Here is a 15,592-nt window from a genome sequence, read left to right on the forward strand (position 1 = left end):
GTCTACCATTTGCTTACCACTGCATGACTGTTTTTGCCTTTGCTTGGGATTCAGTGTTCTCACATCATTTATCTTTCAACAACGCCAATTCTAGAATGCAAATCATTACAAGTGGGAAACAGCTTATTTTTGGTCAACAGGATTACAAGTGGTGCAACCTAATAATTTGAAAGAACAATAAAATTTGGTTTTTCTTTTCCTTGTATTTTAAACTGTTTTTTACTAGAGATGGACATTGTAGAAGAAAAATGTTATGATTACTATCATTTATTGTATGTGTATTTCTTTGATTTGTTTGCTGAACTTCATCTTTTGACTTGTAGATCAACCTAAATGAATTTTATTACCTTTGCAATGCCATTGCTCTAAAATTCCCGAAGGAAGAGTGTGTAAGTCTGAAATGCCCTAGATCTGAAACATCAGTAAGCTTCTTTTTGAGTGATAGAGCATTATATTGCATCTTCGATACTATGTATTTTTGTTGCAGGAATCTTGCTTTGAATATTTTCCATCAGTCTACAATTCACCCTGCTCTAAAAAGTTGATAGGCTTTGTGCGGAGTCCTATATTTGGATACATTATATCCTTCATTCTCATACTGAATCTGTTTGCTGTTATTGTGGAAACAACGGTATGACCTCTATTGTGATAGAATTGGTGCTTTTCATTTGCCACAATGGCTTGGTCAGCATATAGGGTTCATCGCCTTGGATTTATTTGATATTTATGAATTAAAGTTCCGCTTTAATATTCTTGTTTGATGCCTTTAGTGGTATGATCTTATTGCTTATGAATAGACTTGCATTGACTCTTTAAGGATGTAATTTCTAGATGCTATTTGTTGTCAAAGTTCATCATTGTGGTGTAAAAATAATTTATTTTTCCATCACTGCATGTTTCAAATGAAATAGAATTCAAACGGTCATAGTTATTTTTCTGTGGTGTTTATCATTTGGTTCTTGATTGGCTTTCCCAGCCCCCTTCCCCTATCCCATACCTGAGGGGACCCCTTTTAATTATTCCATGCAAATGGAATTGAGAACATGTTCAACAGGCATCGGCTTTCGAGGATCTTTAACTGCCAAAATGAGAAAGAGGAATTTACAATTTTTGGAGATAGATGCAACTATCAATTTTAATATGAGTGTTAACACGTCTCTGTGAATTTATTATTTTTAGTATGTATATTATTCTTTGTTTTAGGGTTTTATATTGGCAGAATAACCGGAGATACTAAAGATACTGAGGATGATGATTGCTATGAGTCGTTTTTACATAGGGCACATTTGTTACACTAAATGGAGTTACAACAGTGATGATAATCTTTATTACTAGAAATAAAAGGTGTCGTAATGAAATAACTAAACATATTCATACATTTGATTGTAAGTTGTAACATTAGGAAATATCTTAGCTATTCAATGTTTCCTAAAAGGAATAATTTTTAAATTTGAGAGAGAGGTTATATTTTTATTATTTTTTTATTTTTGTAATTGTTATGTGTATATGGAGAGTTTGTATATTTGTAAATATATTAATTTTAGAAATTATTATGACTTTTCTTTGTAATAAAACCATAACTAAACTATAGAATAAATAAACCATAGGAATAACTATTACATTACAGTGTCTATTACAGTCTACTAAACATACCGATAGTAAGGGGTAAATGTGTAATAATGTAGGTTGACAACAAGAAGTAAATGATGATGATAATAATAATAATAATAATAATAATAATAATAATAATAAAATTTGCAAGTTTCTTGGAAAAAATGTATTACATCCTCATAATTCTCCATATTCCTAGGATAGTTGGTGAATCTTTACTTGTTTCTACAAATTAATAAACAAGTTGTAAGCGTCATGACATCAAGTACTGATCATGCAATTTTCGGCTGAAGCGTCCTCTAAATTGTACTCCTTTTTTGGCCTAGATTGCAACGAGTTTGCAGCTTGAGTTGCCCATGATTACAGTGCTTGGTAATTCTTTTTCCCATATTTTGTCAGCTGTGGATGTGTCACTATTAAATGATTAAATCCTAGACCCCAAAACAATCGAGTCTTAGAAGAGGAATGTGTTATGATACTAATGTCCCACATGGATTAAGTATAAGCTTAACCATGTGTTCATAAGCTTCTGAGCACCCTCCCCTTGTAAGCCGGTTTTTAAGGGTGAGTTCTACCCATGGATTTGTAACATTTGGTATCAGAGCCAACCACCACTTCGAGTAATCGGACGTAACTCATTGAGTATGGGATCAAATAAGTTGCGGTTTTGCGGTCGGATCTCGGAGGGGGTGACCTAGAGGCTAGATTAAAATTACTGATAGGTGAGTGGAGCCACCAAAAAGAGAAAAGGCTACCATCGGGTTAGTGTCACTAGAGTCAGCCGTTGTGGATGTTGGCTGCGGAGTGTGGTGATATGTTATGATTCTAATGTTTCACATGGATTAAGTATAAGCTTAACCATGTGTTTATAAGCTCTTGAGCACCCTCCCCTTGTAAGCCGGTTTTCAAGGGTGAGTTCTACCCATGAATTTGTAACAGAATGCTTTTACATGTTAACTAACAAAGGCACCTAGTTAAGTTCTAATTGCACATATGATGTCAGAAACATTCTATCAGTCATTTTTGTCAATTGATTCTGGGTCAACATCTTGAATGATGTTAGTGGTCCAGATTTATTTACCTTAAGAACAGCCATTTCCACTACTCTTCACATGCCATCATTTTCAGTTAGGTTTTAGAATAAGAAAATTGATGATATGTCTACCATCTGATACCTGGTCTATTTGATTTCAAACGATAATACTGATGTCCATTCTTTAGGATGATGAAAGGCTCCAGCACACTTAATAAAGTGAGAGATGAGGCCATTAATAGGGATATTTTGGCATTAAAAGGAAAGTAATATTTCCCTCTAACATTCTTAGAAAGGAGTGAGGAAACCTTTCTAATCAATGTTGGGAGAGAGCCCATTAATATGAATCTTTTGGCATTAAATGAAAAGTAATATTTCCCTCATTCTCAGAAAATACTGAGGAAGCCTTTCTAATCAATGCTCCATTAACAGAGATACTCTTTGACCTTCTTGCAAGTTAAAACAAAAAATCTGACAAAACCAAGAATCAAATATTTAAATTCATTTCCTGAACACTTTGATACTCAATGGCACCCCAAACTATTAATAGAGTTGTTTTTGTAGTAGAGTTGTGCTTTTGGTTTCTTGATTACTGGATCCAGAACAATTAATTGGCAAGTGGCTCATGTATCTTTATCCTGACATTTATAAATCATGCTAATGTGGAATGCTTATTTTGTTGCAGCTTGATATAGAAAATGATTCTGCTCAAAAGGTGTGGCAAGAAGTAGAGTTTGTCTTTGGTAAGCGCTTGCTGAGGATCAACTTATCTTCATATGTACATGTGTGAATTATTGCTAAACTAACAATCTATAGTCTAAAGATGTTTATGGTGAGCTTCTGAGTTGATGCAAGTCTAGCATTTGCATATCTGTAGATTCAGAAAATTAAGTCAACATAGATTTTTCAGCTACTATTCATGGTTGGCTGCAAAAATTGTCCATTAAAGGATTTTCATTGTTACAATTAGCTTGAAGTGGATTAATATATTAAAATGGCAGTTAGTGACCTTGGTAGTTATGTCAGTGATGAGAGCTTGAAATGATCCATCATAACCATGTATATATTCAATGGTTGAGATGGTCAATTCTGTTCTAACCATCAGCATTGATGTTTGGAACCAATATTGATGGCCTTCCTGAATGTTGATACCCTTTTCAGGCACAAGCTGGAAGCATAAGTGTATTATATTTGAACCAAGGCTATGCTTAGGGTCTTTTAGATCACATGTGAGGGAAAGTGCAACATATGAATGCTAGATGAGAAACACACTGAAGCATGACAAGCCAGAACTTTGGAACAATAAAATTAAAATAAAGGATAGGAACCTAGGAATCAGCTCCTAGGCTTGCTTGGAGTCAGCACCATGTGAGAAAAAAAAAACCACTAGGAGTCTACAACAGACAAAAAACGAAACGAAACTTTCATTCAACGAAATCACATCTCTTTCAAAGGAGTACAATAGTTTCCTTATATAGGATACTAAATCCTAATTCTAATTAGCATAGGAAACCCTACTTATTGAATGATAGAAATACACTAAGCTTTAAATAAAAATACTAATTAACCTAATTGAGTACTAGGGCCTAAATAAAATAAAATTTTTAATTAATGTCCAAAAAGAAATAAAACTAAAACAAAATAAATTGTTGCATATAGTTAAATAAAATATAAAATAGGAAAAATAAACAAATAGATAATTAGTCTATCTATATATAAGAGGAGATTATATGAAAAATCTAACCGATTCTTTCCTTTCCTTGGGTTTATGGTCATCCGCCGGGAGTTTCGGGTTTAATACCGATATTTTAGCAACAAATCTAATAAATCTAAGTGTAAATAAATTGTTGCTTGTGGTCCCTGCATCATCAACAACACACACACATGCACAGGCAAAGGAGGATTCTGAATAATAGCTAAACTTATTGATGGCAGTGTTGGCAGTCTCTATTGCTGCTAGACTGACTTTTGGACTTATTGATGCATGCTTGCTTAACAGGAAATACTTGATAATCTTGGGTAATAGTCTTCGGTAGTGATGGCAAGTGAAAAAGTAACTACTATTTTTTACATGTTCTGACTTGGGCTAGAAGTCTGTTTTGGGCTAGAACTCTGTTTTATGCTTTGAGAGTTTTCAGTGTTGGTACTCCTTTAGAAATGTTGTACTGATTAACTTGCTCTTTATTACCTGTTTGGTCTCATTACTCCAAATTATGTGTGCTATATAGACTAATCTTATTTTCTGTTTCTGAAATTAATAGGTGGCTTTTTCTTCTTCTTTTTCTTATTTTGTCTTTTTATCCCACAGGATGGATATATGTGCTGGAAATGGCTTTAAAAATATATTCATTTGGATTTGAGAATTATTGGAGGGATGGTCAAAACCGCTTTGATTTTATGGTCACTTGGATAATAGGTAATCAGATTGGAAAATAACATCCCTTTGTAGTACTATTTATTGCAATTTCTTTACAAATCAATCTTATAGGCATCATAACAATATTGCTAAATTTGATACATGGAATTGTCTATAGAAACAACTTTTTCTATTGCTAATTGGCCCTTTTGATTATTGTGTGGAATAAACATCATTTACTTCTTTGGTTTGTGTTATTCTCTGTTCCATTTATATCATTATTGATTGATGATTCTTATGTCTGCAGTTATCGGAGAAACCTTGACTTTTGTGGCCCCTCAAGGACTTACTTTCCTTTCCAATGGCGAATGGTAGGGAATAGTTTTCTTAAAAATATTTTTCTTCTTTACATGAGAGTTCGTCATTTTCCCTCACTGTATTTGTTCTAACTCTTTGCTATTGAGTTTTTACATAATATGAAAATCTTTGAAGAATATAAGTTTCCTAGTCTAGGCATGATGACAGTTTTTTGGATGATCTTTACATGACCTTCCCATTGACTTCGTCAAATTGCTCTCAATGTAGGATACTTCTTAATGATATTTACAAGTTTCTTATAGGAAAATACCAGTGATCATTCCACAGACCTATGTTTCTTCTGATGTCCACAGAACATTAAGTTGATAAATTTGATACAGGAATTTTATGGTTTATAATAGCTTTTAAAGCACTTCCTTGTCTACAATTATTTCTCCTTTGTTAATGTTAACAGGATTCGCTACCTTCTCCTCGCAAGAATGTTAAGATTGATAAGGCTGCTGATGTACATCAAGCGTTACCGTGCCTACATTGCCACTTTCATAACCCTTATACCAAGTTTGATGCCATACCTTGGAACCATATTTTGTGTCCTATGTATTTATTGCTCTCTTGGTGTACAGGTAAGTTTTTTTCTCCTGCCTGCTTTCAAAGAAAGTAATTGACTAATGTAAAGATGCTCTTCTTCTTCTTCTTCTTCTTCACCAATCTGTGCTTCCCTATTATATTAAATGGAAGTGCATGAAAAATGTCTAACATGTACTTACACAATTTTTCTTCAGCATATGTTTGGAAATACTCAAGTTTCTGTTATGTGTCTTAACAGATTTAAAATTTAATATATAGTGTTGAGGGTCAATTTTATACCTAATTGATTTAGACCTAGTTTCGAAAATTCCATTAGTAACATTTTGAAGGTTGACAATTCTAATCTATAGGTCCTTATTATTTGATATTTAGACATCTGATAGCTATATCCATGTGTAATATTGAATATTTCCCCATTTATGTTACTGTTAAAACATTCTCCAAAATTTTTTTCTTCTAATATTTAGATCTTTGGTGGGCTTGTCAATGCTGGAAATGCCAGTTTGGACAGTACTGATCTTTCAGATGATGAGTATCCTTTATTCATTAATAAACTCTTTTCTAAGGTTTCATTTTTTCCAGCCATGGCGTAACTATGATATCTTTCTGTTTTATGTTGTTAATAAAAGGCTATTATAGGAAAATTCTATTAGATATTTGTATTCAATTATATTGTAAATTGTTTATTTCTTCTGCAAAGATTTAGTTGCAACAGTAAGTGTCAATTTCTTCAGTCATTTTTCTTAACAAAATCAGCTATTTACTTTTCAATTTCAATGATTATCCAAATGGGATGGTGACACTTTTCAATTTACTGGTCATGGGAAACTGGCAAGTATGGATGCAGGTATTACTGCTGTTTTATTTGTAATTTTTGTTGAATTATATTATCCTGAATGATCATCTCTCTACATAGTGAATGATACTGTCTGTTTGGCAATTCTTTTATGATTTATGTCCTCATGAATGCTTGCTGGGATTTTCCTTTTTTTCCCCCCTTTTTTTTTTCTCTCTTTTTATTTTTATTGTGATTTTGAGAATCTAGGCTTTCTTGACTGTACCTCCATGGTGACAGAAGATTGGGGTTCTTTATGAGGGAGCTGTTAATGGGTTGGCTACTCTGTACCTACCTGAGTAAAAATTGGAAATCTGCAAACTACAACCACTAGATCTGAAATGCATCGCAAAGATTGCATGGATCTAGACAATCCATGCATTTTGATCCCACATGGGACCCATGGATTTTATTTAGGCTCCACCTAGTGGATGGTTTGTAGAAACTCCCACATAAGAGAACTGATCTTGTGGGAACCAGTCACAACCCAAACTCCATCGGACAATTGGTTCTTATGAGTCACAGAAATGCAACCATATTCTTGGGCACATTTCTGTTCATGCATGTCCTGCCATGATAGGAAAGTGTTGTGTCTGACATGAATTCCCTCTCCTTCAAAGTGTACAAGTTAATTGATATGATCCACGTCATTGTGTCTGTCCCAGCATCAAGGCTTGAATCCTTTTTTGGTTCAATAGAGTTACTAGCTTAGCACTAAAGCATTTTTTTTCCACCTTACAGAATATCTGTACATCTAAAATGTCAGTAAACCGCATGTAGTGCATACAACTAATATTTGGACCATAGAAGAGGTTCAGGCATATTTAAGTTGTTATCAGCAGTTCTTCCTTAATCTTGTGCTATTACTTTTATGGTTCAATTAGTTAAAATTGAACTGTAATCGTGACCTACACTGAGTCATTCTTTTAATTGTCATTCATCATTTCAGAGCTACAAGGAATTAACAGGAACTGCATGGAGCCTCACTTATTTTGTCAGCTTCTACTTAATAACTGTGTTACTGCTTTTAAATTTGGTAAGTTTTATTTACTATTGCTCCATTTTTTTTCCAACAATGTTGCCTGTATGTTTTTTAAAATTAATAAGTTACACAACCACTTAGTGTGGTCTGAACCCACTATAGGAGAAGGAGGTGCCATATGAGCTAAAGCTTATTGGCCCTTTCTCCATGTGTTGCAGAAGCAAAATGCCTGCCATTTGATTGTTTTGCAATTTATGAGGCAGAGCAACTTTGTTTCTTGAATAAGATGCTGAAGAAATAGATTTTCAGTAATTGACTAAAACCAAAGTTGAAATATGTCATTACAATTTTGTTTGCTAAAATTTAACATAGAGAGTGACAGTAATTACCTTTATGTATGAAGCATTCATACGTAGTAACTTCACAAGGGTCAGCCCATCACAAAGAACAGTTTTGGTTTGGCTAAGTTAGGGGCCCCAATTCCATCCTAAAAATTTTACATGTGACTCCAGACAGGGTTGTTGAGAATGACTTACTTTTAACATTTTAAAGATTTTCTTATCGGGAATTTGGAATATGAGAAGCCTTTGCTGCTGTGGCATTCTTGTCTTAATTTTAAATTTATTTGTGTAGTAAATGAAGAAGCTCTACTTGGAAAAAATGCCCCTTTGCTTGATGTGGGTAATTTTGAGAGAAAGAAACAGTTATACATTTTAATGATATTGAGCTCTCAGTTATCAATATGATATCATTATTTTTTTAGGTAGTTGTAGTTTGAAATGGGCTCAAAAGTATGGTACTTTATAAGCATGTTCTAATGTAGAGTTTATTTATTCTACTTATTTTAGGTTGTAATTTTTGTGAATTGTATTGCTTTAGGTTTGCTTTATAATTTCCTGTTGACATTATGTGTTCCTCTTTTCAAAACAATTGTGTATTAATTACCCAAACAAATGAAGATTAACTTTAGAGTTTGTTTTTCATGTAATTTCAGATTGTAGCTTTTGTATTGGAGGCATTCTTTGCTGAAATGGATCTCAAGTCATCAGACAATTTTGAAGAACAGGATAAGGTTGGTAGTTGCCCTGCACTTATCATTTCAATATAAAATCAAAGCTATGCAGCCAGGTCCATCTCCTGAAAATGCGAGCATGATGCAGATATATAATTTCCCTTTCACTTAAGAAAATTACATAGATCCTCCTAGAGTTTTAGGGTGATTTTCAAATTAACTCTTGAGTTTCTCAATCCATCAATATCCACCCTTTAGTTTCAAAATTATTGCAATCTAGATCTTCATTGAGGCCTTTTTTTTTTTTTTTGATAGATCTTCATTGAGGCCTATTAACTAGAGATATTGGAAATTCAAGCAAACTGCCCTTGAGAACTATTTGGAGGCTAAAGGCCTTTCACATGAGTGATAAAATGACAGTACAAACTTACAAAATGATGGCATCTTCATTAAATTGTGTTTATTGATTAGGTTTTACATATAAATAAACCGTTTTCTGAATTTTGTTTTGTGCCAAAATACCATCGGCAACTCTTGTGTTGAATTTTTATTGCTTAGATAAATTCTAAGTACAACTTATATGAATTTCCATTATTTTTAGTTAACAAATTTAAAGACTTACTAAGAGCACATTGTAACACTTTTAAGATTATAGGGTTGACATTAGTGCAATCAAATCTTTTAGGTTTAGTTTGATGCTAATACCAAGCTCTGGGGTTTATTTTGTAATTACTTATAAATATATTTTGAAAATTGTTTGATTATCATGTTATTGGTTGTTTTGCATGTTGCTTAAATCTTCAATGATGTTAATAGGGCCATGTTAGGTTCTCTATTCAGGCTTCAGAAATGATTAAGATGGAAGTTCTGCCCACATTGCTCAGCATTGCCATATATATGTTCTGAAAGTTACTTGATATCTATATTTTTGCAAAAAAAAAATTGGCAAAGTAATGGTTTCTTTGCTTTTTATTAGCAATAGATAAATCATTATTGTTATCCTCAGAACTTATCACCTCCATTAGAATTAATTTCCTAAACTAATCATCCGTTGTTGTTAGTAAGAGCCTTTTTTTTTTTTACCATCATACATTTAAGCTGCACCAACCCCTAGTAGTTGAAATGAAATCTTATTGACCGTAATTAGAGTTTTTCTTGCTTTGAACTGGTTGTTGTTTGTGGTAGTCTTTCTTTTTTGTCACCATTGTCTCCAATGTTTTTGATCCCCTCACCAGTTTATACTTATAGTTCTATTAAAATATTTAAATCATATAATTATTTTATTACCTTTTCAATCTAGGCAGTAGAAGGCAGAAAGGATCATCGACGAACTATTGGGTATGTATGATGAACTGGTTTAAAGTTTTTGAAAGCTCTATTTGCATCCATTTTTGGACGTTAACAGCTGCCTTGTCTTGTTAATTTGGCTTGGTGCAGTACAAAATCACGGAGCCAGAGGGTTGATCTCCTTCTTCATCATATGTTGAGTGCAGAGCTCGATAAAGAGCCCCCCAACCCATAGATTTGCTTCATTCCACTTGTGGTAACTGAACTAGACCTTACAAAATCTTTTTACCAAGATTTGATCACTTTATAAGATTGAAAGCGACATTTTGTTTTCCCATTGGATTTGCTATTGTGAATTACACGTTAGAACTTCACAAATTTCTCATTGTAACTCTACTTTTGACAATTTTTTGCTTTCCATTGCAATAGCTAACCTATTACCATTTTATGTCTTTGTGAACTATAGAGAAAAATTCTGAAGTCGTTTTGCCCTTGCTTTGGGGTATTTAGCTTTTACTCTTTAGTGGTTAGCAAAGCAAACGAATTGTTTCAAGTGACTTGTCCCGGAAGGAACCATGTGATTGCTTCAAAGAGTGAGCAGCAGACACACTCTTTGTTTTTCATGCCATTGGTACCAGGTTCTCCTTTTTGGGAGGCAGCTTTTAATTTCTGTTAGCCTACACAGCTTATGTTCTCCAAAAGCCCCCCCTTTTTTTTGGGTACAGAGATTGATTACAAGAAGTTGTGCAACTACAATTTGTTTTTGTTATAGTTTTTTTTGTTATTATTGTTTGTACACGTGAGGAAAGTATATTAAGCAGTGGAAGGGATTATTGTTTCAACTTTTGAGGGTAGACCACGCAAAGCCTATAAAGAATAAAGGGAAAGGATTTTTTTTTTTTTTCAAAAAAAAAAAAAAAAAAATTCATATAATGCCTTGTGCGGATGCCACAGCATTTTTTGTATGCCTATATTATGCTATCCAGCATCTTAATCTTTTTTTTTTAATGCAAATTATAAAGTGGGCTGTCTAACTTTTTGGAAAATGGTCCAACTTCTTATATATTCAAAGATTTTGTGCTTTATCCATTATTCACTAACTGAACTATATAATTTTGGTTTTAAAATCAATTAATGGTCTATTATAATTTATATCAACTAAAACTTCATTTTTTTGATAGAATATTTCCTGAAGTCAAAGTTGGGATCTCTTTATGCACCAAGTGCTTGGTGGAGCAGGGGAGAGGGCGTGGATTTGAGCTGCGGGGGCAGCATATTTAGCATTAATGTCAATTATTAGTAAATTAGTGGAATCCCGTCATGTTCACTACACCACAAGGCTTGGAGCATCAATTGTTCTAACATCTACTTTTGAAATGAAATGACTCCATTTGTTGAAAATTTCTATTTTGCATATCCGTATTTTGTAGGACGATTAAAAGAATCTATAGGCACCAACTCCTAGACTTTCATGATCTATCAACAAAACATCTAGGTATAACAAGCTAAAAGAATCTACATTCCGTTGACCTTAGTCTTAAACTGCGAAATCTTGATGCTTCAATAATAGTAATTTAACCAAAAATTTTAAGGGAGTAAATTAGGTCCAGTGCATTTTATGTAATGACTTGATAGGATGCTGCCACGGGGCACTTCTTGGACATATGATAACATCCTATCGAGTTTAGCACACTGGGCATTAGACCCAAACCAAACCTTAATTTTAAAATTGTTGCAATTCAGACTCATAATAGGTCTATTTCTACTAAAAAGTAAAAAAAAAACCAAAAAAAAAAAAAACCATGTAACTATCTAGAAATTTACAATCTCTATATGTGAATGGTGAGTAATACTATTTATCACTAAAATCTATTAAAAAAAAAATCATAATGGAGTAACACAATTTAATCTTGTCATTGTTCCTGTTTAGTATATATTTGTCAAGTCTCTTAATATAATGATTTTGTTAATGAATTTCCTAAGAGCCAAGGCAGTGGATATGATACATTTGATATTTTTATACATTTATAAAGTAAAAGTGATGAATTTCCTAAGAGCCAAGGCAGTGGATATGATACATTTGATATTTTTATACATTTATAAAGTAAAAGTGCACATATATATCTAAAAAAACCACACACAACCACAATAAATTTGTACGTGTAAACTAATGAATCAATAATACATGTATTTTTATTTTTTTAAAAGTGTGTATTGCAGCTTATAATTGAACAATTATTAATCTTTAACCTATGCACTCATTAATGGAACCCATATAAAAAATAATAATAATAAAGTCTCAAGTGAAATTTGCTATCTATTTAAGTTAGTAATGACTCATTTATGGGAACAAGTTAAAACAACTTAGAAAGTCAAGTGATTAATTTGAAATCAACATGAAGTATATAATTGAGAGAGAGAGAGAGAGAGAGAGAGAGTGTTACGTGGCTTCATTGAATGGTACTTTTAATTATTAAATCTCCACCTGGAGAGAGCATCTCTTAGTCATCTGTCCTTATAAACCCCCATCCCATCCCATCCTCATCATAGAACAAGACAAACCTCAAAGAGAGAGAGATAGAGACAAATGGAGAGATGAGGAGCATGAAAGGTGAAGTGGTGCTCAACATCCCTGCTGAGAAGGCGTGGGAAATGTACAGAGACAATGAAGTTATCAGCAAAATAAATCCTGAAATGCTTGCCCGAACTGAATACATCCAAGGAGATGGTAGCCCTGGAAGTTTGAGTATATATATATATGTCTTTCTCAAGCTTGATTCTATAAGCTTAATTGAGTTAATTAGATAAAGTGATTTTGTGTATGAATTTGTAAAAATTAGATTTATCAACCTTATTTCGTTTTAAACAAAATAGGATGATATTAATAAATTAAAAATAATAATAAATTTATTTACAAATGTTTAAATATATATATATATACATACATATATATTTAAATGTCTATATAAGTATATTTTTATATATGTATATATTTAAACATATAATTAATGTTGTAATATAATTAAATCAAGCATTATATTCATGACTTTATTGACGAATGCATTTAAACTTGAGCTTAACTAATTTACTAAATTAAATAAAAAAATAAATAAAAAAACCATAAAGATTCTATTTGTCTAGCTAGCCTTCAAGCTACTAAAATAACAACTAAGTTCATACATAACCCTATATAATATGCACTCCCTTTTGCATTCTTGATATCCTCTACATATCCTATTCGTCCCCCAATGAAAGTTGCTTCAGAACTTGCCTCAAATTCTATGTTTGATTTAAGGATTATATTTTTAAAAATTTTCTTAGTAAGGAGGAAAAGTAAATTTAAAGTATAATATTTTCCTTACTAATAGTTATAAATATAAATAAGAAAAAAGTTTGACTTCAAATATGTCTGGAGTCTAGAGCCTTAAGCTTCAACTCCCAATAAGAAAATTACATGTGTGAGGTCCAAAAAAAAAAAAAAAAAAAAAAAAAAAACGAAAATTTCCTAAGCAAGTTCAGGTGAATTATCCAAACCATAACTATTGAAAGCTCCCTAACGCAAGATTATCGTAAATTTCAATTCAAGTTTTAATTTCAGAATCACCTTCCATCCTTAAACTTAAACTTGAGAACCAAAACAACCTCAAAAAAAAAAAAAAAAAACCATATATAATTTTGTGCACATATGTAGTTAAATAAAAATGGATGTAAATTCTGATGCAAAAGTGGTGGACGCAGCCATCAGCAACTACGTGAAAGAATCAACTGAGAAGATAGAGAAGGTGGAGACGGGGCAGTCTGTGACATACCGTGTGATCGGAGGTGACTTGAGGAGAATGTACGATCCATATAGAGTCACCTTCTCATTCATTCCTGTGGAGGGAAAAGAGAATGAGATGTGTCTCGCTGAATGGAAGGCTGAGTTTGAGCCACTCACTCCAGAAACGCCTCCACCATTGAAGGCAAAGGATGCTGCTCTAGGATTCCTCAAGTGGTTTGAGAAGTTTGAGCTAACCTGCTAGCTACAAATTAGCTTAGCTAGCTAGATCAATACATGAGCTATATATGGTGAATAAGAAAAATAAGATGGGGAAGCTGTGTGTGTTTCTTTATATATTGAAGTCAAATTAGGATATATTTATGTATGTCAAAATTTATGAATGTGGATCAATCAATGACTACTTGGGATTTCACGTACGGTTGTTAAGTTTGTATTTATGTATACATACATACATACATATATATATATATATATATATAAATATATGAGACAAATGACTATATGAGTTTGTAATTCAAGCTTGACAAACCCAAATAACAAATAGATATTCTATGTTTGGTCCTTATATTTTCGTATGATTTCTACTTTGGTCCCTAAATTTTATTTTTACCGCTTTTAATCTCTGTTTAGAAAAACGCCTTCTGTTTTAGTCCTTTCTGTCAGTGCCGTTAGGGCACTGACCTACGTGGCAAACGGAATTATTAAAATAATAATAAAAAATTTTATTTTGTCATTAAAAAATGCCAAGTCAGCATTTAAATTTAAAAAAATAATTTATTAAATTTAACTAAATAAAAAAATAAAAATAAAAGAAATAAAAATAAAAAATCACATTTATCAAGATTTAAGTGTGTCTTGAGCAAGAACAACAAGAACACTAACCTAGATTTAAGTACATAAACCCAGAAATTAAAATTCAAAAATTAAAATTTTCAAAATCATCATTTTCTCAACCCAGCAAAATCATCAAATCCTAAAACCCCAAACTACCAAATCAATCCAAAAATACCTCACAACCAATCCAAACAAAAAAATCTCAAACTCAGAAAAACCCATCAACCACCACGTCTGAAGCAAGCCACGAACCCAGGGACAATCACAGTGACCAAACCCACCAATAAATCACAAACCAAACCACAAATGAAGAACCAAACCACGAAGCAAGCCACAAACCAAACCCAGATTGGAACCACCAACCACCACCCCTGACCCAAATTGGAACCACAACCCAACAAAAATTAACCCATGAAACCCACGAATTTAGAACATACACCGTGGCCCACTCCCAACAAACACAATCAACAAACCCCCCCCCCCCCCCCCAAAAAATCCAAGACCAGCAACAAAAGCCAAATGCGAAAGAGGGAGAGAAAGAGAATTACCGCCGTCATGCCGCCGCCTTGGACCTGATCTGGTCGGACTGATCGGTTCACGATGGGCCGATGGTTTTCAGGTGGATGGGGACCATTGAGGTCCGATCGGGTGCTGGTTCCAAGAGTGTGAGATTTAGAGTGAGAAATAGATCGACGAGGCGCGCCACTATGGCGTCACGCATGCGCTGCGTCGGCGGCCATATGCTGAACACTAAGGTGTTGGTATTTGAGAGAGAAAGAGAGAGTCATGGATTTGAAAAGAAAGAAGAAAAACAAAGACAAATAATGGATTTGGAAATGTTGTGTTGTGTTGGAAGAAAAACAAAGACAAATAATGGATCTGGAAATGCGCCACCGTGGAAGTGTTGTGTTGTGCTGGTTTTATTTTAATTTTTTGGGTATGTGTTTTGTGTTTG

The 15,592-nt window shown here is 33.2% G+C and overlaps 2 protein-coding genes and 1 long non-coding RNA gene across 5 annotated transcripts in view; 2 read left to right on the forward strand and 1 right to left on the reverse strand.

Annotated features, from left to right (window-relative positions):
- LOC126695540 (two pore calcium channel protein 1-like) overlaps positions 1-10,476 on the forward strand; it is a 40,729-nt gene extending 30,253 nt beyond the window's left edge. For 2 of the 3 annotated variants that reach the window (XM_050392346.1, XM_050392344.1), the window contains 12 exons: positions 324-389; positions 488-631; positions 3,330-3,387; positions 4,953-5,060; positions 5,308-5,371; positions 5,773-5,941; positions 6,374-6,438; positions 6,663-6,753; positions 7,691-7,777; positions 8,718-8,795; positions 10,036-10,073; positions 10,173-10,476. In XM_050392346.1, coding sequence (XP_050248303.1) covers positions 324-389; positions 488-631; positions 3,330-3,387; positions 4,953-5,060; positions 5,308-5,371; positions 5,773-5,941; positions 6,374-6,438; positions 6,663-6,753; positions 7,691-7,777; positions 8,718-8,795; positions 10,036-10,073; positions 10,173-10,257 — 1,053 coding nt within the window. In that variant the 3' untranslated portion in view covers positions 10,258-10,476. The remainder of the gene's footprint in view (positions 1-323; positions 390-487; positions 632-3,329; positions 3,388-4,952; positions 5,061-5,307; positions 5,372-5,772; positions 5,942-6,373; positions 6,439-6,662; positions 6,754-7,690; positions 7,778-8,717; positions 8,796-10,035; positions 10,074-10,172) is intronic. The other variant, XM_050392347.1, reaches the window with a different exon arrangement.
- Positions 1-10,627, reverse strand: part of LOC126695543 (uncharacterized) — a 71,469-nt gene extending 60,842 nt beyond the window's left edge. Inside the window, exon 1 of the long non-coding RNA XR_007646048.1 lies at positions 10,457-10,627. This is a non-coding gene — a long non-coding RNA (uncharacterized LOC126695543). The remainder of the gene's footprint in view (positions 1-10,456) is intronic.
- LOC126695542 (uncharacterized) overlaps positions 1-14,073 on the forward strand; it is a 72,219-nt gene extending 58,146 nt beyond the window's left edge. Inside the window, exon 2 of the mRNA XM_050392348.1 lies at positions 13,761-14,073. Within this exon, the coding sequence (XP_050248305.1) occupies positions 13,761-14,044 (284 nt within the window). The 3' untranslated portion in view covers positions 14,045-14,073. The remainder of the gene's footprint in view (positions 1-13,760) is intronic.
- Positions 14,074-15,592: the final 1,519 nt, after the last annotated feature.

This window comes from Quercus robur, chromosome 8 (assembly GCF_932294415.1).
Source record: "Quercus robur chromosome 8, dhQueRobu3.1, whole genome shotgun sequence".
Lineage (NCBI taxonomy): Eukaryota > Viridiplantae > Streptophyta > Magnoliopsida > Fagales > Fagaceae > Quercus > Quercus robur.